The 22,515-nt window shown below is 40.0% G+C and overlaps 1 protein-coding gene across 1 annotated transcript; it reads left to right on the forward strand.

Annotated features, from left to right (window-relative positions):
• The first annotated feature begins 1,847 nt into the window (after nucleotides 1-1,847).
• Nucleotides 1,848-22,191, forward strand: LOC131794852 (vascular endothelial growth factor receptor 2). Its single transcript, XM_059112418.2, has 23 exons — nucleotides 1,848-2,355; nucleotides 5,391-5,678; nucleotides 6,668-6,973; nucleotides 7,461-7,601; nucleotides 8,014-8,310; nucleotides 9,169-9,471; nucleotides 10,378-10,653; nucleotides 11,063-11,374; nucleotides 12,039-12,374; nucleotides 12,815-13,144; nucleotides 13,409-13,699; nucleotides 14,308-14,637; nucleotides 15,072-15,338; nucleotides 15,781-16,062; nucleotides 16,485-16,670; nucleotides 17,385-17,492; nucleotides 18,090-18,289; nucleotides 18,688-18,810; nucleotides 19,190-19,260; nucleotides 19,575-19,615; nucleotides 19,978-20,074; nucleotides 20,579-20,687; nucleotides 21,488-22,191. The coding sequence occupies exons 1-23, from the start codon at nucleotides 2,265-2,267 to the stop codon at nucleotides 21,764-21,766; spliced, it is 5,064 nt and encodes a 1,687-aa protein (XP_058968401.2). The 5' UTR covers nucleotides 1,848-2,264; the 3' UTR covers nucleotides 21,767-22,191.
• The last annotated feature ends 324 nt before the right edge of the window (nucleotides 22,192-22,515 follow it).

Consider the following 22,515-nt stretch of genomic DNA (forward strand, 5'->3'; position numbering starts at 1 on the left):
TGCCCTCATATTTACTAAATAGTACCAATGTTCAAACATGGCTATTAAAAAAAATTGTTTCCCATTTTAACGAAAATCTTAGTTCGATACTGATCCAACGAGTTTGAATGTGTTATCATAATAGATGTTTCAACATTATTGACCCGGTCGAACGAGTGGCTGTATTTACAAAATTTTGTCATAAAATTTTCATTTTTCGAAAATGGCTCCATAGAAGACAAAGTTTTTTCACCGTCAAACCGATATCCAGCCCCCGACCCTGATTATTGATTTCCAACCAGCAGACAAAACTAGAATTGCCTCGATGAAACCAAAGGATAGAATTTTGTCATGACAAATTTTTGTCGCGTCAGTTGCATCCGTATTAAAAACTTCAAGTTGTCAAATCCTGATCTACTCATAAGAGTTGCCGGCATAGTTTGCCAGGATTCATCTTAGATCGTTTTAAAGTTTAATAATCCACAAGTTTCTCAGAAAATTGGATCAAGTGGTTACAAGATTGCTTCTTGCCTCGATCGATGAAACAAAATTCCGCTGAAAAAAGGGGCTAGAGTCGATCAAGATGCAAATTTAAGTTGGACAGATGACGAACTTGAAACTACTGCTCGGAGTCGTTTGTGAATATTCCTCCCAAAAGGATCCCGAAGTTTTATAATTAGAACAGGAGAGTTTCAAAAGCAAATACCAAGAGGAAATAGTTCGTCACGTCATATGAACAGAATGGATTGCCACAAGATCTTAGCCTGTTCATCTGAGAAAGGATGGCAAACTCTAAAGATCGCAGGCGGAAAAGTACCCAAATTCGTTCTTCAAATCACTTTCACGGATAAGCTTTCCGGATTCAAAAGCTTCCGGAGCCACAAAGTTTCAACTCTAAATTTCGGATTTAAAATTTCCGGGGACACGAATTGAGAGGGAGTTTTAATTTCGAATTTATTTACTTGTGTGTAAACGGCAAAACCAAACTCGTACGGATTCTTTACGAGTCGGAACAATTTCTACGAGTGTAAACTTAGTGTGAATGTAATTGTTTGGTATAAATGTATAAAAAGACCATTCATGTTTTGGCGGCGGGAAGTCTGGATACTACACTAGGACCCAGACCATCACTTCGAGACTAACATCACTGGGCCTTAACGTCTCTGTAACGTTTGCTTATAGTCCCTGCTCAAAAATGCTTTTCAAACTTATATATGTATATAAACATATATCATATTTTTTTTACATTTATATTGCTTTATATATATATATATATATATATATATATATATATATATATATATATATATATATATATATATAACATCGACAGCTCGGCAATTAGTTTTTCAGAAATTCAAAATCTTCTATGTGATAAATATTCTTGCTGACTCCAACGAGCTTGTTTAGATCTTCTTCAGAGCTATTCCGGCACCGTTTATTCGGTTCTCAAGGAAGGGTTTATGAAGCACCAATTATCGCAGCCTGCGACCAAACTCCAAGTCTCTACGGGGCTCCCGGGGATGGAGGTGGGATGTAAAGGAGGAACCTCGCCTTTCGGCACCCTCATCCCGCGATCGCGCGAGAGACCTTGATGGTGGGTTACAATCATCGCAGGAATAGATCACAATCTCCTTAAAATAAAATATCCCTCCCTGCATCATTTTCTCACCGATCCTGGTGTCGTTACGCGTCAAGACTCGCTACATCAATGCAAAAATCTCCCTCGCGTCGTCGGGGGAGGTCTACAAAATGCCGCAAGCACTTCGCCCACATCAACGGGTGTGTCAGGTGTGGCATTCACAATAAAATAAATAAAACGTCGCTCTGTCAGATATCATGACTATGTAGTGCGCATACGGACCCATACGGTGAAAATTGTGTTATAACTTCTGTAGTCGTGAAAACGCTCTTTCTTAAGAGCAAGAAACTCGGTTTAGAGGGGCAGTCTCAGACAAAGTGACGTAAGCGACGATCGATAATTGATCAAACTGATAAATCGATAAATGACGTTTCCTAAAGCACCAGTGTGTTATGCTAAATTACGATCTGTTTCCGACTACAAAGAGTTATTTCGTGACAGTAATTTGATCCTGTGGGTTTAGATTTGTCGACATCAGGGTTGAAACGTCAAAAGCATCCATTCATCTCTAAATCACTCTGAGAATGTGCTGATCTTCAACGTACTACGCGTCACTGAAGATTCAAGAGCTGCTTTAAACACCTCGATGTGACAACTGTTCTTTAGTACATGGTTACCGTTTTCACAATTGACGGCGATTTGGATGGAATCGAACGTGAACTGGCTTTGGAGTGTATTCGTGCGTGCCCTGTTAATTATTTCTTTATGGAACATTTTACGAACAAGCGCTCAAGGTAAGAGATGTATCCTTCACTCAACTTACGTTTTTTATTAGATTAACAATGTGGTTTTCTAGAGGCCTTTCTGTCTCTGCCTGAACGACGAGCATAGGAGTAAAATTGACTTGTCTTTTACAGTCGTGACTTCGTTATCGCTCGCTGCATCCAGACTTTAGCCGTATGTGGTCGCGGTATTAGCTACTGGTATTTTCTGAAATGGGAAAATATTCAAATACCGCTTAAAATCAACAGGATATCTGCTCAGAGGCGTGACATGAAATATTCAGTACAAAGGAGTGAAAGCACGATTCGGTTTATTTGTAGTCAAGTAACAACATTTAATTACTCCAGAGATCGGGAAGGAAATATGTCTCGTGTAAACTAATCAGAATGAAACTGAAACAGGAGAGGAAATAAAAACGTAACGTTAAGAATTCCTCTAAGTTTGCATTGCTTGAGAACACTGAACCTATAAACATCACTTGCAATTAAAATTTATTTGCAAGTGTTTCTAATTTAACTTACAGGCGAGTTTTTTTCTTAATCAAACCTCTCTTCAACGATGAAATAAGCAGACATTTGAAACATGCCGCAGATAAACGATTGCGTTGAATACAGACAAAAAAAATTCAACTCATCAGTAAAACAAAAATTCGAAGATTTTAGGGGGTACGGGGGGCTAACTCAATGATTTACCCACACAGATAACTCCAGAAATTTTGACTGATATCCAACTTTAATTTACGGAACACTGACGGTCATTTTACTCAAACAACAAAGACACTTGAAAGCCTTTATCCCACAAATTGCACCATGGCTTGCAAGGAGGAAATTTTAATTTCCGGTGAACCTTTTTTAATCTTTGCTAAAAATTCCTTGGAACTTGAAATAATACTACGGTGCTGATATTGTGTAGTTGTCATGCAGTATACTCCATCATGATTTTCTTATCTTTTGACATGGTTTGGTCAGCGGAAATCGTTTGACAGAGCTGCAAAGAGGGCCAAGCAAGATTAGCAGAACTGTCAAGTTTGAGAGTAATATGTTAAAAAGTAAAGAAATTAAGACCTTGTGAAGTCGCGACATTTTAGAGACATCCGTATTTAGGGGGGCATAAACTTGCCCCCCACCGTTCAAATGTCTGTAAAATTTCGAGAATTCGTCGAACCATGGCACTGGAAAAACTTGCCAATTTTGCTAATCTTGTGGCGCTTTTAATTTTTAGCAGTGTCGATGGATTTCCGCCAGGACAGGCGCTTCGTTTATTTGTGATCCAATTTAAAGCGTTAAAAACGCATTATGAGTTAAGGGTTTGGCACTAAACAAACAAAAGAGACTCAATTTTAGGTGATTATGTTGGACGCTACTCTCATTTGAGAAGCATGTTACTGACAGGAAATTGAGCTATGATAGAATAATGAGTTTTTTAATTGTAAATATCTGTTTCACAAGCTTTTGGCTCGGCGACCCTTGGCTTTTTTTCAACGGCTAACCAGGTGAGGCTAAGGGAAGTCTGATAACGATAAGAATGGATATAAAATAAATCATGTCACAAATTTACAACGTCTCAATGTCGTGAAGATATCATTAGCGAGGGAAAATTGAAAAAAAGAAAAAGTCAGGAAGTTAATATATGCATGCATCAAGTAGAGTGTCGAATAACCTTACACTCGAAATAAATATATCTCATTAGACACTTTGGTGTGTGGTATCGCTTAGTATTTTTGTGAGTTGTGCCATATTTCTACGAGCCCGCAGGGCGAGTCAAAATACAGTCATGCTACACAACAAAGCGTCTAATAAGATGTATTTACTTGAAAATGATATCGTAACACTGTCAAAATGTTTTGCCTTTCTAGGAAGTTTTAATCTTAAACCGTTTACTGAATATACCCTGATAAGAATGGATTTGTTCCAAAAACACGATAATTTACATTAGAGCTTTGTCTGGAACGTGACGCATTTTCCTCGCAAAGGGACTGTAAATGGCGAAAAGTAGGAAATAAATATATATATATATATATATATTTAGCTTAAAGGAGATTGTACTCGTGCCCAGTGAACAAAGTCACGAAACCGCTTGTTTGGATCGACGCCAATGATATCAGGTTTGAATGACGCTTTAATATAAGCGAAGTAGCATTGCTGAACGAACAGGTCACAAAAACTAGCTAGATATTTGTTTAATCTTTGTCAATGTTGGTGCAAATGTCGAAATACAGATACGATGCTGAAAAATGAAAATATTAATAAGTGCATAATAAGCAGAAAACAATGAAGAGAAACGTGAACAAAACTAAATACTGCTTACATTCGTGTTAGCTTGAGTTTTCTCAATGTCTAGATGTAATCTGAACAAGATCTAAACTTTTAAGAAATCAGCCTTCATGTGATCGTAATTTTGTTCTTGAAAGACTGTAATTTGCCCTGCAAAAATAATGCTTTAAAGGCGAGTTTTGATGGAGTGTTGAGAAGCCCCACATCAAAGTAACCAGAGTGGTCGATTATAACAAAAAGAAACATGTCAGGGAGCCAATGAGAATCAAAGTAGAAAAGAAAACTTACTAAAGGGTAGGAATGCGTGAGAACGAAGCGCTTGATTTTTATTCGTTAGAAGTTTGATTATTCGAGAGGTTATGAGATTTTCAAAACAATCACAACGAGAAGAAAGGTAAAGCCAATGAAATCGTTGATTTTTTTTGTAGAGCTATTTTTTTAGTTGAGTATCAAAAGTGATCTTGGATTGCTTTCGTTTTGCTTACTACGCTCTGTGGTCGGTCTGAAAAAATTCGCAGCATTATCTCAACCAATCAAATGTGACACGAAAACCAACTTACGTTTTCCCGCGCTTCAGTCAGGTTGCCCGTGTCAGAACCTGTGTTGTGATTGGTAGTTGTGATACTACGCTCATTTGAAAACTTGCTCTGGATGAGATAATTAGCCAAAACAGACAAAATTCAAATACTTGTTATTAAAATTGATATTTTTTCCATTGGCTCTTTTGTGGTTAACAATTTGTTGTTTTGTTTATTTCTTACCGGGATTGCTAGGTGGATCACTGCAGCACATAGGAAAGATAAACTTCTATCGTATGGTTCCTGAAGGCTCTTCCGTCGATCTCAGCTGTGAGCTCAATAACCCCACAGTGGATGTGAGACTGTGGCTGATGTTACAGTCTGGGGCAACGTTTACACCGAGAAAAGGCGTGGTCAAATATGGGCAGTTATTTACTCTTCATAGAGTAAGCAACAAAAAGCAGGGCTCTTACGTATGCAGGGCGAAAAGTCCCAGATTTTACAAATATATTGGAAGAATTATTGTGACACCAAGACTACAAAGTAATGTGAAAAGCCTGTATAATTTATTGTTAACATTCTGTTATTACGTTTCATGTATTGTACATCACCAAGCTATAAAATTCAGGCAATTAACTTCTGTTGTTGCAAATTATGTTATTATAGTTATCATTACTGTTGTCACTTTTGGCTTTGTTATTATCATTGTTATAATTGACTGGATGTCCGATATTGATCGCTCGAGGAAATTAAAAGGAATCAATAACTCTCGGACTCAATCATAACTCAAGTAATCATAACCATTACAATTTCCTCGAATATGATTGGTGCAGTAGCTGCTTTATTTTTCACAAATTAAGTTCACTCAGCCTAATCCACCAATCACAGAATTGATCACAATAACCATAGCAACAACCACTAATCGTAAAAAAAGACATGGTAATTTCAAATGGGAGGTATTATTTACTTTAACACATTGTTTCTACCAGAGATGTTTGTCCTAAATGTATTCTTGTTTTTGGAAATTGTAACAGTTATGATTAATTGGTAATAGGACTCTGTGTCGTCCAACTCTGTCTGTAATTATACTCGCGATTTTGTTAATCGCTCGTATGATAACGGACCAAATTGGACTTGGTCCTATTAACATTATTAATTAAGCTAAGTTGGATAGGTAATGGCCTAATAACGGTTTGTGCGCAACTTATTGCGTCAAAACAGATTTTGTCATTGAAAGCTAGACTACGAGCAGTCCTTCCTTTTCGGGAAGTCTGTCGCGCGCTTCTTTCATGCGCTTAACTCCCAGAGTTCCCTCCGGCGCACGAACTTTATTTCCTTTTCCTGTTCTCTTTTTGTTCGTGCACAGTTCTCCGCCGAAAAGAAGGGACTGCTCGAAGTCTAATGAAAGCAAGAAGCTGCATTAACATCAACAAGATAGATCGATCTTCGAGTAAAACTTACCTCAAGTCTAGTGAGTTTTGATCTCCAATGTCGGGTTACAATGACGTGGTTGCGAAATTTGTATTTTGCAGACCCTCCAAAACCAAACGTGACAGCAAGATATCAAGGAGTCGTTGTCCATAGAGATAAAAATCTAACATGTACTGCAAAAGGCAAGAACATATCTTCGGTTCAGTGGTACAAGAGTGCACGACCTCTGTCCATGCAACAACAAGAAGTCAGGAGACAGTATGACATCGAAGAAGGGGAAATATGGTCCAACACTTTATTGTTAAAGAATGTCACAAAGAAACAGGTTGGCTGGTATGAGTGCCGTGCGTTTTTAACTTCTCAGAAGTTCGGGTTTTGGTCAGCTCATGTCAACTTGAATGTTTTAGGTAGGAGATACCATTATTTCCTTCAATTTTACCTCAAGTCAAACGTGCATTAATCTTGCTTGATTTAACTTATCATTTCCTGGGATGACTTAAGATACGTATGAGTGCTGCTACCGAACTCAAACAATGACACCTTTAAGATAGGTTCGGCATCTGGAGGGAAAATGCAACTAATTCTGGCGCGTTTTTACCTCAACTTACCAACCGGAAGGTTTTTACTTTGGTATTTTATTTTGAAATAAAAGCATCAGACACACAAAAAATGGGTATTTGGGAGATCACAACGATCATTTCCAGTAGCTTTTGGCTGCAAGTGAAAAAATGCCACGACTTCGATATGAAATAGTTCATGGAGTTTCAGAAACGACGATTGTAGCATATCAGAGCTTATATTGGTGTTTCATTTCTCTTAAATGAGAGTTAAGAACATGAGTTGACTCGAATGTCTGAGGTGTTTTTAAAACATGTTCCGTTTAATCATCTTCAGAATGCCCGGAACCTGATGGAAAGTTCGCTGATCCGCAGAGCATTACGGGATATCTTGTGTGCACGGGTGGGAAGAGCACTAGAATGAGCTGCTCAAAGGGACTGGTGTGGAAGGACGTCAAGAAAATGTGCGGCACTCCAGGTAAGGTGTTCGGAGAAGTATGATGTGCATAGGACTGTGGATTTGCTAGTACTGTGATATGAAACCTCTGGTCAAAGCAGCGTTCCTGAGGGCGCAAAGGAAACAAAAATACCAGCCTGTACTTATGACTTGAGATCGTAGATTAAACGATTAAATCTTAGCTGTGTCTACCGTTGTAGAAAATTAAGTTATTCTGGCCGGGAAGCGGTCTGAGCAATTTAGACATAGGGAAGAAACAGATATCAACTCTCTCAGTTGGCTGGTAAATCTGAAGAGAAAGCCGAAGACCGAGCTATAGTCAGACGAATTATGGATATATGACCATTTGAAAAGCGACGTTCTTGACTGACAGAAGCTCCTATCCGATGGTTTTTTAGGCTCATAAGATTTCATTGACCCTTTATTCTTTCAGCGAAGGTTCTTAAGTGGGAATCTTGGCCTCATTCACTGCAGCAGAAAGACCGTACTGTTGGGGAATCCGTAAATATAAGCTGTCAAATGAACGATCCTACAATAAGAATCAAGTTAAAACAAAAGCTTCCCTTTGGTATGATAAAGGAGCGAATGGCGGATGGCTGCAGAGTCATTCGAGTTGGTCAGACGTTTGTTATCCGCGCTGCGGATTTTCATGATGCTGGTATCTACCTCTGTGAAGCACCATCTGCCTCTATAAGTCGAAAGCAAGAAGTTTTCTTGATGATCAAACCAGGTAAAGCGTAATATACTTTTTGAATGAATGAGCTTTATTCATCACTACTAGAGTCAAACTGGAGAGTTACGTTTTGAGCTTTTTGCCACTCATCGTAGTCCACCTTCCCAGTGATAGGCTTATGAGGATGTGCCGCTGGATAGGATCACATTGCCATGATTGGATTGACTATAATGGGGTTACATCTTCAATAGATTTATTAGAATAGGGTCGCACATTTTCGGGATTTTCGGCGGAGAAAATTTTGGTAGTTGTGGTTTAAAAATGGAAAATTCGTGGTGAAAAAGTTGTTACCATATCTTGTCTATATGGGTATGTGCCATGCTGGGTATATGTCAGCGGAACATACCCAGCGAAAATTAACCCAAGTAGCCCCCCACCCCTTCTCCGGGAGTATTTTGTCAAACATCTAACATGGATCTAGTGGAAACCACAAGCAGTCTAAGTTTAAATACTGTCAGAACTTAACATATCCTTTGTTATACCACGACAGACAAATAATACCAGATTACTAAATTACTCTACAGTGGTTCTCAATGTCAAAATCAAGATTGATCATACTAACTCTAAAAAACTTAACTAGCTGATAGGGTAATTTAGTATTATCAACTGAGATCATAACGTAAATTGACCACCATAAAGAGTTTCAAAGCTGACGTTTCCAGTTTTAGCCCTTCAACAGAGCAAATGAATAATTCATTCTCTCTGACGAAGGGCTACTCTCCAACGGACGCCGCACTACAGTTTCTTTAGAAACTTACCCCCTTTAACTAGTTGATAACTGAGAACTCAAACTTTCAACTCTCTTAGTTTAGAGCTCATGTCTAAAAGTAATAATCCTGAATTTCTTTCGTCCAGCTCCGTCATCTGCCATTTTCACGGGGCACAGAAATTTATTTGCTTCCAACGGGAGCTCTGTAGATTTGAATTGTGGCGCCGAACACATCTTTCAGCCAATGATATTCTTGGAGATCATTCGCACAGACGGTATAACACAACTGATCCCGGACGGGCACAGGATTGTCCTGACGGCTCGAACAGTGACCATACACGGAATAGAACGGACCATGAGAGGGAAGGTTATCTGCAGGGTTATTTCATCCTGTAATCAAGCACGAGGAGATGTAGACTTGGGGTTTCTTCTTCCAATTCCCCTGAGAGGTATTTTTCAACTGTTACTGTATAAGGTGCTATTCATTGCTCATCGCGTAGGAGATGGGAAAATTCTGGGGGGAGATCACAAGGTTTTCAGGGGGCAGGGAGAGGGCATCAGTTGTCGCCGACTGAGTATAAAGGGGGACTATAAAAAATCGACTGCTAAATTACTGTCAATAAGGGGGGGGGGGGGGGCGATCATGTAAATCGTCTCGTGACGCATTCAAAATCCTTTGACCTCACCCCCCTCATCCCCCATCCCCCCTCCCCCCCAGGCAATAGATAATAACAAGTCTTAAGATCAACGTGGATATTATCACATTATTCGGCAATTTGGTGATCTAAAGACTCTGGTCTTGATTAAACGATCTAGAGAAAATCATAAGACTTTTTTTACGATTTAGTCAATATTTAAAGGATACTTTGCCTTTCTTTACCCTTCCTAGCGTGTTTTTGCCACGAAATCGCCAGAAGCAATTTGGAAACCCACGGGAGGAAAATTAATTAGTCATAGGAATTCTTTTTTCAGTTTAAAGTGAACGAAGTTCAACTAATTTTTTCAGGGTATGGATCCAAAGGAAGGGCACCCAGAATTAACTTGGCTGATAAAATTTTGCTTTCGAACCTGGATCACATTTTTCAAAGGTCCCAGTAACTTGACGGGACCTTCAAATCTTTAAGAATAGAGAAGCAGATTTTGGCACCCTAACCAGTCCATTATGTTACTGTAGCTGATATTTTTATTGCATAATTTTCAAAACTTTTGAAACCCCCATCTTGAATGAAAATAGAACAGCTTTAGGGGCACGTTTAGGTACCGGGACCTTCGAGAAAACGGGCCACTGGCCTTAAAGCTTATGCGATTTAGTGTCCTGTTGGAAGCACCCTTTTTTTGTATTTTTTTCTCGTCAGGAAAACCGCCCGTCCCAAAGTTATCGCAGCAAAATTCCGAGGTAGAAAAAGGCAACAACCTCACCATTACATGCTCGGTCTCTGGGGAAGAATCACGTGACATAGCGTGGTTCAAGAACAAAGTCCCTGTAGCAGAGGAGAACGTCTTGACATTGGGTTTTCGTAGCCAGCTTAAGCTTTATAATGTCAGCAGTTCTGACGCTGGGGTTTATGAATGTAGGATCATGGACTTTGGCGTTGGATATTTTGTAAAAACAGCGACAGTCAAGGTCAAAGGTCAGTAAGGAAATGAAAAGTTTTGCCGCTAAAATTGTTTCCATGTAGCTTAGTTCAGTCTCTGCCTTCAAGTGAGCTGTGCTTGTATCCTTTAAATCTTCAGACAAATTCTATCCCTCCAAAAGAGTATGCTTTTCAGTGATAGTCCTTTAAAAGACAGGTAGAGTAATGCAATATTTCAAGCAAGGGGTAGGAAGTGTGTTTATGACAGGCAGCCGGGGACCGAGGACATAATTCCCATAAGAGAATCTATTCAACGTTTAGACCTGTCTTCCGTTTAACATAACATGAATTGTGGAATGAATTTTCATGGGTCGTTCAGCGCAGGGAACTCTTTCGAGGAAAATTGGCCAATCCATTCAGAGGCGCAAACATTGTAATTTATTGATTTATCATATTTTTCATCAAGATTCGGCAAACGCAGTGCCGACAGCATCGACAACAACCATTTATCCGTCGGCTTCACTTGAAGTTTCGTTGATCACAATAGTCCCAAATCAGTTGGTAGATATCAACTGCTCCATGTTTCAAGCCGACATTGAGTTGAAATTATGGCACGAAACAACTCCAGGATTTCTTAACCAAAGGATACCTGACGGTGTCTCCGTGATCCGCCAAAATAACACGTTTAAGATCATGCAAGGACAGCAGAGCGATGAAGGAAAATATTATTGCCAGAATGCCGACCAGAAAATTCAAGTTGCCATTTTAACTTTTTCAGGTAACATACAAATTTATGTTCTTGGCATGTTTTAGTCGTAGAGACTCGTCACGCAAGCATGTGACGTGCGAATTATGACGCAAGTTTGTGACGACAGTTGTGGAAGAGATTTTTTGTTATCAAAGTCTTGGAAGAAGCAGAACTTAAGATATAGCCTTCGCAACATGACACTTAAAGTGCATACAGTAATTTACCAATAAATATTAATTTTGCAAATGTAAGCTAAAATAATGCTAACCGTTACCACTGCTTTGTTCACAGCCAACAATAAAACAAATCTTTTCGTTGGTAAGAAGCAAGGGTGTCTGGTTAAAGTTAAATGTACTTTTAGACAATTTTGGTCGATGATAAGAGGACGTTGTAAAACAAATAGGTCTAAACTTCGTTTTATTAAATTTCTAAACAATTTTTCTTCCCATTAAGTTGCCACAGCAACAGAGTTGCTGAGTTCCTGAGGTTGTTGATCCCCATTTTTAGCTTGTCCTAAATCGGGAAAAAATCGTTGCAAGTAAGAGATAGACGGCGTCCAAAGCCACCTTAAAGTTGCGCAGATTCTGTTTTGTTGTTTTTTTTTTTTTTAATTTGGGTGAGAAATAGCGTTAAGCGTTCTGCCTTATCATTCTTCCATGGTTTCATGAATGGCTTCTCTTTGAAAACTTGTCAGATGAAAAACCTCCAAAGATAATCAACTTCGCGACACGGGCGTCTGTAAACGCTTCCCAAAATGTGAGGCTGTTTTGTGAAACGGAAGGTAAACCTCCCCTTGCGTTCAAGTGGTTCAGGAATGGGCGGCTAATCGGAAGCTGTAAGGGAGATCTGGAACGAAAGAGGACATGCTTCCTTCACCGTCAACAAGGAAAATACAATGTTTCATGGAGGGGATCTGGTACAGAGCTGGTCATCAAGAAAGCGTTTCATCCTTTTGACACTGGAGTCTTCACTTGTGTCGCCATGAACTCAGCTGGAACGGATAACAAAACTGTCACGTTAGATATCCATGGTAGGTCATTGATAAAAGCAATGTGACCTGGAGACTGTTTTATAGTCGCGTCTTGTACTTGATATCTCAAGGAAATTAAAAAAAACCGAATTGGTGGGGATTTGAATCCTGAGGGATCATGATTTGTTCCACTTGCTAATTAACAATTTCAGACAAAAGCCATTTCTAGTTCATTGATGCTAACATATTGCAGCATGTTCGTCGCATTTGAAGTATACATAAAGTAGTTTTATGGTAAACTTTCGACATAATTTCTTGACGGCCCGTTTATTTTATGTATATCTACAACCTAAGATGGCGATATAATTTAATGGTAGCTTTTACACATATGTGTTAGGACCCCATTAAATAAAAACTTATCGCATTTTAGACAGACAGTTAAAACTCAGAAGTAGAGTGTGTCTTTAGCCTAAACAAGCTGATTCATGTAACATCGACAGAAAAGCCTGTTGTTAACAAGAAAAACTACACAGACCTCCTTGTGTTGTCTTTTGGGGACGCGACTACGATCCAGACCACAGCGCTGCGCGGTCATCCAGTACCTCACTTCAAGTGGTATCAACAACCAATCAGAATCTGTAATTCAGGATGTAAACCAGATGCCAAAAAATGGCGACGAGTTCCACGTCATGTGATCGATCCATCAGAAAAAGTTCCTTCAAGAATAAGCAGTTTGTTTCTTCCACCTGCGAAGTCTGGATATTTCTTCAGATGTATCGCCGAGAACTTCCTCGGGCATGATGACGCTGTTTTTTCCGTGCTCAGAGTTGGTAAGTTTACTAAAATTGATACAAATTTTACCGCACTTGAATTTTTGACAAGCAGCTTTTTTTTTGTCCTGCGTTTTATACGCAAGACTTTCCCGAAAGTGGGTCAGCGAAAACCATACACTATTCGAGATCACTGCTCGCGACATTTGCAAAAAAACTGTTCCAATTTTTAAAAAGTAAACACAGGTTCGAGAACAAACAGACTGTGCATTTTACTACGTTCAAACTCCATTAAATTTTTCCTTCTCATGATTTCCCTTTCAGACAAGGAAGCTGTTTTACCAAAAATCGTCCCTTCATCTTTCACTCTACAAGTAGATGAGTTGAGCTCTTTTACGATCTCATGTAGAGCTGACTTGGGAGATTTTGAGTACCTCGAATGGAAAAAAAGAAATTCAACTCAGATGTTATCCAACACATTGAAAAGGAACAAACATAACGTATCCACGACATTATCTATCAGGCATGCGCAGTTGGGGGATGCTGGGGATTATTTATGTTACGGATGGACTGCAAACGAGACAAAGATTTCAGTCATAGCAGTTTCTGTTGCAGGTAGGGGAAATTATTCATCGCGGGGAAGGGGGAGGAAGGATTTTTGGGGAGATTCCATGGTTTTCAGAGAGAACGGAGGAGGAATCGGTCGTCGTGAACTTAGAATAAAGAGACGCTATAAAAAGGTGACTGACAGTTAACTGCCATTGAGGAGAGCATCAGATATTACAGAGTCTTATGGGGGAATTGGGTAAATTTAATCGTGATACAACCAAATCCTCTAAACCCCCCCCCCCCCCGTTCCTGGGTGGGGTACCCCGTTCTCTAAAGCGGCCTTAGCGATGTGAACGCCGGGAGGGAGTAACTCTTTCAGGCTGGTAATTTGTTTTAAGCGTGTGGAAAAATCAATAAATGACAGGACAAGTTTTCTCCGTTCGAGTTTTATCACCTATTGAGCATTACGTTAATAGGGGCTGAAATCACCATTGGGAGTCTCAGTGGAATGTTCAGGAAGTTGGAATTCTTACGAATTTGCATAAAAGGTGCAAAAAGGATTTTGGATCAAGGACCGGGTTTGGAAAACTGTCCGGTCGCAGTCATTTCATAATTGGCCCTGGTTGGCTTCATCTTTACCTATAAATCTAATCGTTATTCTCTTTATATTCCAGAATTAGTTCGTCCCGTTGTGTCGCTCTTAAATCAAACTATCCAAGAAGCAAACGTTAACAGCACAACGTTAAAATGCAACATTGCATCAGGGTATCCTGCACCAAATGTCACTTGGTACAAAGATGGCGCACAGTTGCGCCTGCTCTCCCTCGGGTCAGTGGATGACTGTAGAATAAATGGATTTCATTATATCGAGAGTGACCGCCCGCCCTTCACGAGAGAGTTGCTGATATGCAAACCAAATCACGTCGAAAACACTGGAATTTATAGGTGTGAGGCCGAGAATACCAAAGGAAAAGATACGAGTGAAGCAGTTTTGAATGTATTAGGTTTGTATAAGGAATGTGTGACAAATTTCCAGTCCGTTGTTAAGTCCATCTTTCTTTGAAAGATTTGTGAGGCTTCAAATCTTACTTGGTTAAACATCTCAGCATGGAGACCATTCATAATATTTTATAAAGGATGTTTTACCCTAAAAGGGAAACTTTTTCAGACTTGTTGTTGTAGAAGGTTTGAAATTTCAAGAGTTTTGTCATTGGCATGAGAGGATAAACTAAGATGTAACATCTGAGTCATTGGGTAATTATAGCCGTTTCTCACGAGGAAATACAAACCCTTTTTTTTTATCTCTCAAGTCCCTTTCATGCATATGCCAAACTGCTTCCAAATCATCTTACACCGCACAATTGTCTTTCTTTTTCAGTTTTTTTTTTTCTTCTCTTTTCTCTTTCCTCCTCAATATTATTCTTCTTTCTCCGTTTAGCGCAGCCAAAAATTTCCAACATGGTGGATGACAACCTGACCATGGAGTTGGGCGAAAAAGTAAATGTCAGTTGTGAGGTAACAGGTAACCCCCCTCCCTCAGTTAAATGGGTCAAGAGAACGTCAGAGGGTGACTATGTACCTGTCGTGAATAGGGGCAAAGAGAACCGCACCCTTCTGATAAAATCCTTGCGACAGCAGCACTATGGGGACTACATATGCGTAGCTGAAAACAAGTTTGGACATGATTCGGTGGTTTTATCTGTTGGTAAGTGTGCTATGGTACGAGGCTTTCTCTGCTGTTTGCGGTAGTTACCTTTTTCTTTTCCGTCGCTACCCAAAACTTGCATTCTAGCTCAGAGGAAGACGATTTCCGTCAATAAAAGCAAGTTGTAATAATATCACCCAGTCTATATATTGAGCAAAAATATTTTAACTCTGCATGATTTGACGGAAGGCTATATCAATTAAATTTTTCCATTCTGTAAACGGCACCACGTGGTTCCCTTTAACGCCTATGTGCTTTTGAAATTATCCGAGGGAACTTTGACGGAACGACACGTTTGTAGTGATCTTCGTCAAAGCAATAACACCCTCCCTGACTGCCCCTCCCCATCCCTCCTCCCTACCTCATTTCTCCCCCCTTTCCTCACACCTCAACCTAGTAACCTTTCTAGCATACTTTCATGCCTCAATCTTGATAACCACAGTTCAACCAGAACAAGTTGGCGCCATTTCGAGCCTGGGACCTCACTCGAAGATCCCCTTCATAGCAGCCATTGTCGTTGGCGCGACTCTGTTTTTGTTACTCTTGGTCATCGCTGCCATTCTGGGTCGCCGGCGTCAGATTTATGGAGGTTTCTACATCTGCACCACTCCTCCCCTGCCAGACATGATACCGAGGCTGGATTCCTCCATTCCTCTTATTGAACAAGTACATAAGCTGCCACTGGACAAACGCTGGGAGTTCCCAAGAGAGCATCTACGCTTCTGTAAGATTTAAATAGATAAATAGTTTCTTAGGTTTAACCAATTGTCGCCTTCCTTTTAGTTACGCAACAGATCAATAGCAAGTAAAACTATACTCCCTCGATCTATTTTTCAGCATTTTGGACATGAAAGTACACGAATATGCATTTTTCACTTGTTATGACTATGATAAATATTTCGTAATGCATAGTGCAAGATCTCTCCAAGGATTATAAGAAAAGTAAGCGATGTAAATTGTTAATTCTACACTCGCGTTTGCAGGAAATGTCACGATAATTCCCTCTACTTCCAAAAATCTAGTCTATCCAACTCCACTTCCCCTCCCCCTACAATGAACGTGCCCATGCTGTGGAGCCTGGTGTGAGCTTCTTAGCGGCCATTTCTTATGGCGAACTTACCGTTCAAATACTCTCACGGATTGCAGGCAAAGTGCTCGGCTCTGGTGCTTTTGGCGAAGTGTACTTGGCCGAAGCAGAAGGGAACATCATAAGTGATAGCGCGTCAGCGGTAAACTCGCACAAAAGACATCGATTGTCGACTTTAAAGGACTCACGAAGGGGTTCCTCTATATCTCATGGGCCTGTTAAGGTGGCAGTCAAAACATTGAAAGGTGAGTAAAAAATCGTTTCGCCTAACAGACGTGAACTTCGCACGCGATCCAACTTGCCCACATTGTGGTAGCCTGCAGAACAGGCGTAAATTTTTGCATTTTACGGGCGAACTAAGACAAGCGCTAGGCGAGCGTGAAGCGGGAGGCAAGCGCGAGGGAAGGAGCGCAAGGACACGTGCTCCTTCCCTCGCGCGTGACTCACACTTCGCGCCACCTTACACTTGCCACCGTTCGATTAAAGAACGCCAAAAAAATTACGCCTGTTCTGCTGAAGAAAATTTTGGGAAACAGAGCAACTTTTCTGCACATAATGCGACCAGATCAAATGCTGAACCCCACTTAAAGGAATGCTTATCTTTCCCAAGTCAGCCCAATGATTTTTGTCAAACAACCTCGTTCCCAGGGTCCTTTTCCTTCCCTCCTCGAGAAAGCAAGAGATAGTTCCCTGAGAATGAGGTTGTTTGTCATGTTTCCTTGACAGTTCATTGATACTTACACACACTACAGATTGGAGAAAGGCAAAGAGGAAATCAAACCCAAGACCTTAGGATTTCACTGTGTTTATCTTTAGGCAACTGTGTCGCCCATACTTATAATTTCTATCTTAAACTTTGCCGGACATTGCAGTTCGCTTGAATGACCTCTAATTCAACTATAATTTAACACGTGATTTCATTATTTTAACTCCAAATCAACGACTTTCCTCTTAAACAGAGGGGGCAGAGGAATCAGAGCACAAAGACCTCATCTCCGAGCTAAAGATATTGATTCACATCGGATCTCACAAGAATATTGTCAACTTGTTGGCAGCTTGCACAAAGGGTAATAAAAACTAGATGTTTAGGGGTCCAGTTATATGTAAACCACGAGCAGTACCTGTTTTGCAGTGAAATCTATCTTTTGGCGTAGAATCAATGACTGATTTTCCTTGAATCGTGCGACAAACCTAAGACAACTTTATAAAAAGGATCACGTCACTGATATTGTGGCTTAAGCTAATAATTTTTTTCCGTTATCTTTGGTTAAATATCAACTTATTGTTGTTTAACGCTCACGTAAGCTATTTCTCAATGTAATGTTTAAAGGAGAATTTTTCTTCCTAATATTAGACCACTTAGTTTTAATACTACACTTCGCAGCCCGGTTAGTTGAACACCAGTTTCATAGAAAGCATAAATATAAATCTCGTTTACAACCAGGAGGAATGATGCTGTTGTTCCTCTAGTTTCTTTGTTTATTTTTGTTATTGATTTTTTTTTATTTTGTTTGCCGTTATTTTTGTTACTTCTGCCAAAGATGCACAAACTACAACTTTAAAACGTTAGTGGAAGGAAAGATAGTTTTGTCTCATCCATTCCATATTGTGTTTCGACTCCAGTTCCTTATAATATAATTTATTTTACCAAATTACATATCCAGGTCGTTACAGTGATTTTTGTGTGATCATCGAGTACTGTCCATATGGGAACATGTTAATATTTCTGAGAAACAGTCGAGGAATTTATGACCCAACATGGTTGCCACCCACCGAAGATCCTGACAAACAGATCAGCTTGACAGAACTAGTGAGTGCAGCTTTTCAAGTCGCTAGAGCCATGGAATTTCTTGTGTCTAGAAAGGTAGGTGATCCTTTAAAAGAATTTCCCCCTTTTTTCTTTTTCTTATCGTATGATTTACGAATCGTGGTTGATAAACCAAATTAGAGTTTAATTTGAAGGGTGACATAATTAGGAACTAGTTGAATTGAACAGTGAGATAAAAAGGTTGTGAGTCGGTCACAAGGACCGATCATTATTTACACGTGGTTTTCACATGGGGGGGGGGAGGACGGAGGGGAGATCAGCCGTCGCCTATTTACAATTGACTTCCAAGAAGGGGAAGGGGGGGGTCATTAGAATACTGCAGAACCTTGGAGGGGGATCAGGTAAATATCATTATGTTACAATCAAAATCGTCCGACCTCCCCTTCCTCAGGCAATCGATGTTGACCAGTCTCTAACTGTTATTGTCTTTCCAGTGTGTCCACAGAGATTTAGCAGCCAGGAATGTTCTCATTGGGGAAAATTATGTGGTGAAAGTTGCAGACTTTGGGCTAGCCCGAGATGTGTATAAAGATGACAAGTACATCAAAGTCTCGCCGGTGAGCCAGCTCAAATTTATTCTGTTACGCCTAAATTCAAATCCATTTGAGAGGAAACTCCTTCTTTCAGACGCTGAGTATATATTAGTTGACATAAAGAGGGATGACTTTTCGTCTCTCCGCGATCGTGGGAAAGAGAAAAAAAGTTGATTCCCAATCAGGAATCGCAACCTCATTCCCAGGGCCCTCTCTCTTCCTTCCCCGGTGAGGACCCTGGGAATTAGGTCGGGGGAGTGGAACCCCAGAAGTGAGTAGGCTTTTGAAAGAGACAGACAAACACAAAAGGAACAACAGTGTACTCGTGTTTTAAACTTTCACTGGTGATTTATTTTTCCACCAATCAGTCTTTTCCTCATACAGATTTGATGTTTCTTTCTAGGGCCTTGTTCCGGTGAAATGGATGGCAATTGAATCCCTAGTTGATAGAGTTTACTCCGAGCAGAGTGACGTGTAAGACGGTTTTGAAATGTATAATTTTAATCTAATGTATGAAATATAAGTATATATTATATATATATATGTGCAGGTGAAAAAAAGAAAAAAAAATTATTCCAAAATCCAGAGGCATGAGTACGATATCTAACCCTAGGGAGCCCATGAGTGTCCTATTACATGGAAGGGGTCAATTGTCCTCTGGTACCCCTCCCCCCTTACTAAACCATTGCAATCGCCTTTGAAGTAAAACTTACTCGCGTTGGTTTGCAATTTGAAAAGGTTAAGTAGTTCACACAGTAATTCACATTCCTTTTGATTTTATTTTGTAGATGGTCCTTTGGAATTTTTCTCTGGGAGCTGTTTACTCTTGGTAAGACTTGACGATTTTAAAGGAATTCGGATTCATAAGTGCGCCATCAAAACTGTAACCTCCTCAGTAAACCCCTCACCCCACGCCACCCTACCACCCTTCCAAGGTATTATCCCTTTCACTTTGAGTTACTCGTCTAGCACAAAACACGTAAACACTCACATTTAGCAACAGGGTCTGTTGTCCAAAGGGAAATTGACTTTAATTAAAAGAGAAGTCTAGAGGTACAAAAAATACTAAAATAGATCAAAATAATTTCAGTTCTTGAAAGAGTAAGGCTCGTAGTTACGCTCCTGTATTAGTGTTGACCGGTTGGCCTTTGTGAGATTCGAATCCAACGTATTGTTTTCATTATACTGTAGGAGGAAATCCCTATCCTTCGATACCGCCGACAGAAATTTATCAATATATCAAGGACGGAAATCGTATGGAAAGACCCTTGGAATGTCCAGAAGAAATGTATGTGCCTCGAATACGTATGATACTTTAGACTACGAGCAGCCCCTCCCTTTTTACGAAGTCCGTCGCGCGAATCAAAAGCAAACAGTGAAAAATGACAAAATGATGTTAGCGAACCGCGCGGAAATCCGAGAGTGAGGCATTATCCCAGAGTTCTGCGCGATGCGCTAACATCAGTGTTAATGTTACTTATAACAAGAGATATTGAAAATTTTCAGCAAGCGAACATGGAACAAAGATAAAGATTTATTCTCGAAGATTCGAACCTCAGACCTTTCTTGACAGTCAGAATCTCCACCAACTGGATCACAGGACACTTAGTTTGTTTTCTCCTGCGCCATTTGTTTATGAGCTAAAAAAAGGTCAAAACATTTAACTTCTCTTAACTGAATGAATCGAGTTTCAGCATAAGGAATCACGTGAGTCTCGTCGCGTGATTCGCTTCTCTCTTTTACCCAGCTAAATTGTCAATCAAAGTCAGCAAATTATTGTGTTTATTGACAGGTATGCCATGATGACAGACTGTTGGATGGAGAAACCCGAAGACCGACCGAACTTTACCGCGCTTGTGCAGAGGCTGGATCACGTGATGGAATCTAATTCTGCTGCCATGGTCAGTGCATCATAAATTTCTTTTCTTCAGATGGATTCTTTCGGCATATATGGGTTATTTATCTTAACTGGATAGTTTCCCTGAACGAGAACCTGAAGAAACCTCAAATTAGTTATTTGCAAGGATACAAAAGCGCAAAAATATGCTCACATGCCATGTTCTTCACGCTTTCCGTAGCACCAAGCAACCGGCATGAGTTGGGAACCCACTTCATTGTACGTAATCTCCAGGTGTTTTCCAGGTTTCCAGACACTTTTCCGGCAGCCATTTCTACTCCTGGGTATAGAAACAAGGTTAACGATCGAACCCAGACCTCTCCATTCGTAGTCTAATGCGCCAAATCCTTGGCCATTGCGTCTCGTACAAAAATCGCCAAAGATTAAAAATATAAAGAAAGATCTTTATTTTGTCACGAACGTGGAAGGGACAATGAAAAAACTCATGTTTGCCATGAAAAATCAAACACAAAACCTTTGGATTTCGCGCTCCGACGCTCTACCATTTAGTCAAAGAGACTCTTTAGTGAGTAAGGCGATTACAAGGTTCATATGTGTTTCACGTGTCCTGCATACTGAAAGGATCATCCGCGTGGAAAGTGTCTTGCACGAAAAAAGAAAAATGTTGAGCTCGGTGAACAAAATTGTCAAAAAGTACTTAAAAGAAATAAATGTTTAGACGGCGATTATCACAGACTCATTTACCAGCCGTCATGCGGTACTTTTTCTCGCTAAATAATCCTAGCTGACAAGCTGACAAGGTCATGCAATGAACATTTTCATTTTTTTTTTTCGATCTCATAGGGCCGTGAGGGATATCTAGAGCTTGAGGACGAGCCTATGTTGCCAAATGAAGAAATAGATGATGATGGTTATTTGAAGCCAACAGAGATATCTCCCCTTGGTTACAAGTCAGCGCTTCTGAACGGAAATGTTAATAATGACAGAGACAAAGACTTGTCAGGGGAAAACAAGAATTGGACGAGCGAGCTAAAATCCAAGGATTTACACTGCGAACGTTACATAGGTCTGGGCTTCAAGCCTACAAACAGTTCAAATGACATAGCAGAAACTGTGCTTTAGGAGAGTGGTTGTAACCGAAGAACTCAGCTGCTGTAGGATCGCCGTGATCATGCCCTTTCCTTAGCTTTTCCCTGATTGTCTCATACAGGAGAAAGGTTTTCCTTTTTACTTCTTGCAATAATAGAAGACGGAATCAAGCCCATTCGCAGGAAAACAGTCATGAGACTAATTTTTTTCAAGACGGCGGTATCCGGTTACAAATGATTAAACCCTAAACTTACTCAGATCGTATTCATAACTCCCACTCTGATCTTGTTTACATTTTCTTGTGGATCAGTTGAGAGAATTTGATTTTATATCACGATAACACCCTCTACTTGATGAGCTTGTCCACTCATACCTAGTTGTGGGATTATGTCTTGAAACTGTGAAGAGAAGCATATGTTGATCACTTCATAGAAATAAAGGGTGAATAACATTGGAAATATCATACGTTGGAATGATTCGGAAGTTATAATGGAGCGTTAGATATGTTAAGAACGATCGCCCCAAAAGTCGGGAGGAGAAGGTGAAAAAGGTTGTCTCTGTTAAAGGATGGAGAATGGCCCCAGAAATCATGCACCAAAAGCAGACAGGCTAGTGTAATTTGAGATATATTAATATTTTAGTAAGCCACATTCGAAGTAGGGTGCACCTCTGGATCATCATGATCTAACCAAATAGGTGGTAATACTGTAGACAAATCGAACGTTGCAGAAATTTCTCATAATCGTAGATAAATTTCCCCCGCGACTTTATTGACTTAACAT

The sequence above is a fragment of the Pocillopora verrucosa genome, chromosome 14, assembly GCF_036669915.1.
Source record: "Pocillopora verrucosa isolate sample1 chromosome 14, ASM3666991v2, whole genome shotgun sequence".
Taxonomy (NCBI): domain Eukaryota; kingdom Metazoa; phylum Cnidaria; class Anthozoa; order Scleractinia; family Pocilloporidae; genus Pocillopora; species Pocillopora verrucosa.

What these genes read in the sequence shown, in the direction of transcription:
- LOC131794852 (XM_059112418.2), top strand. Translation starts at nt 2,265, where the DNA reads ATGGAATCGAACGTGAACTGGCTTTGGAGTGTATTCGTGCGTGCCCTG. An exon ending in AGCGACAGTCAAGGTCAAAG is followed by an intron (nt 10,654 to 11,062) that starts GTCAGTAAGGAA and finishes TTTTTCATCAAG; the next exon opens with ATTCGGCAAACGCAGTGCCG. An exon ending in AGTACATCAAAGTCTCGCCG is followed by an intron (nt 18,811 to 19,189) that starts GTGAGCCAGCTC and finishes GTTTCTTTCTAG; the next exon opens with GGCCTTGTTCCGGTGAAATG.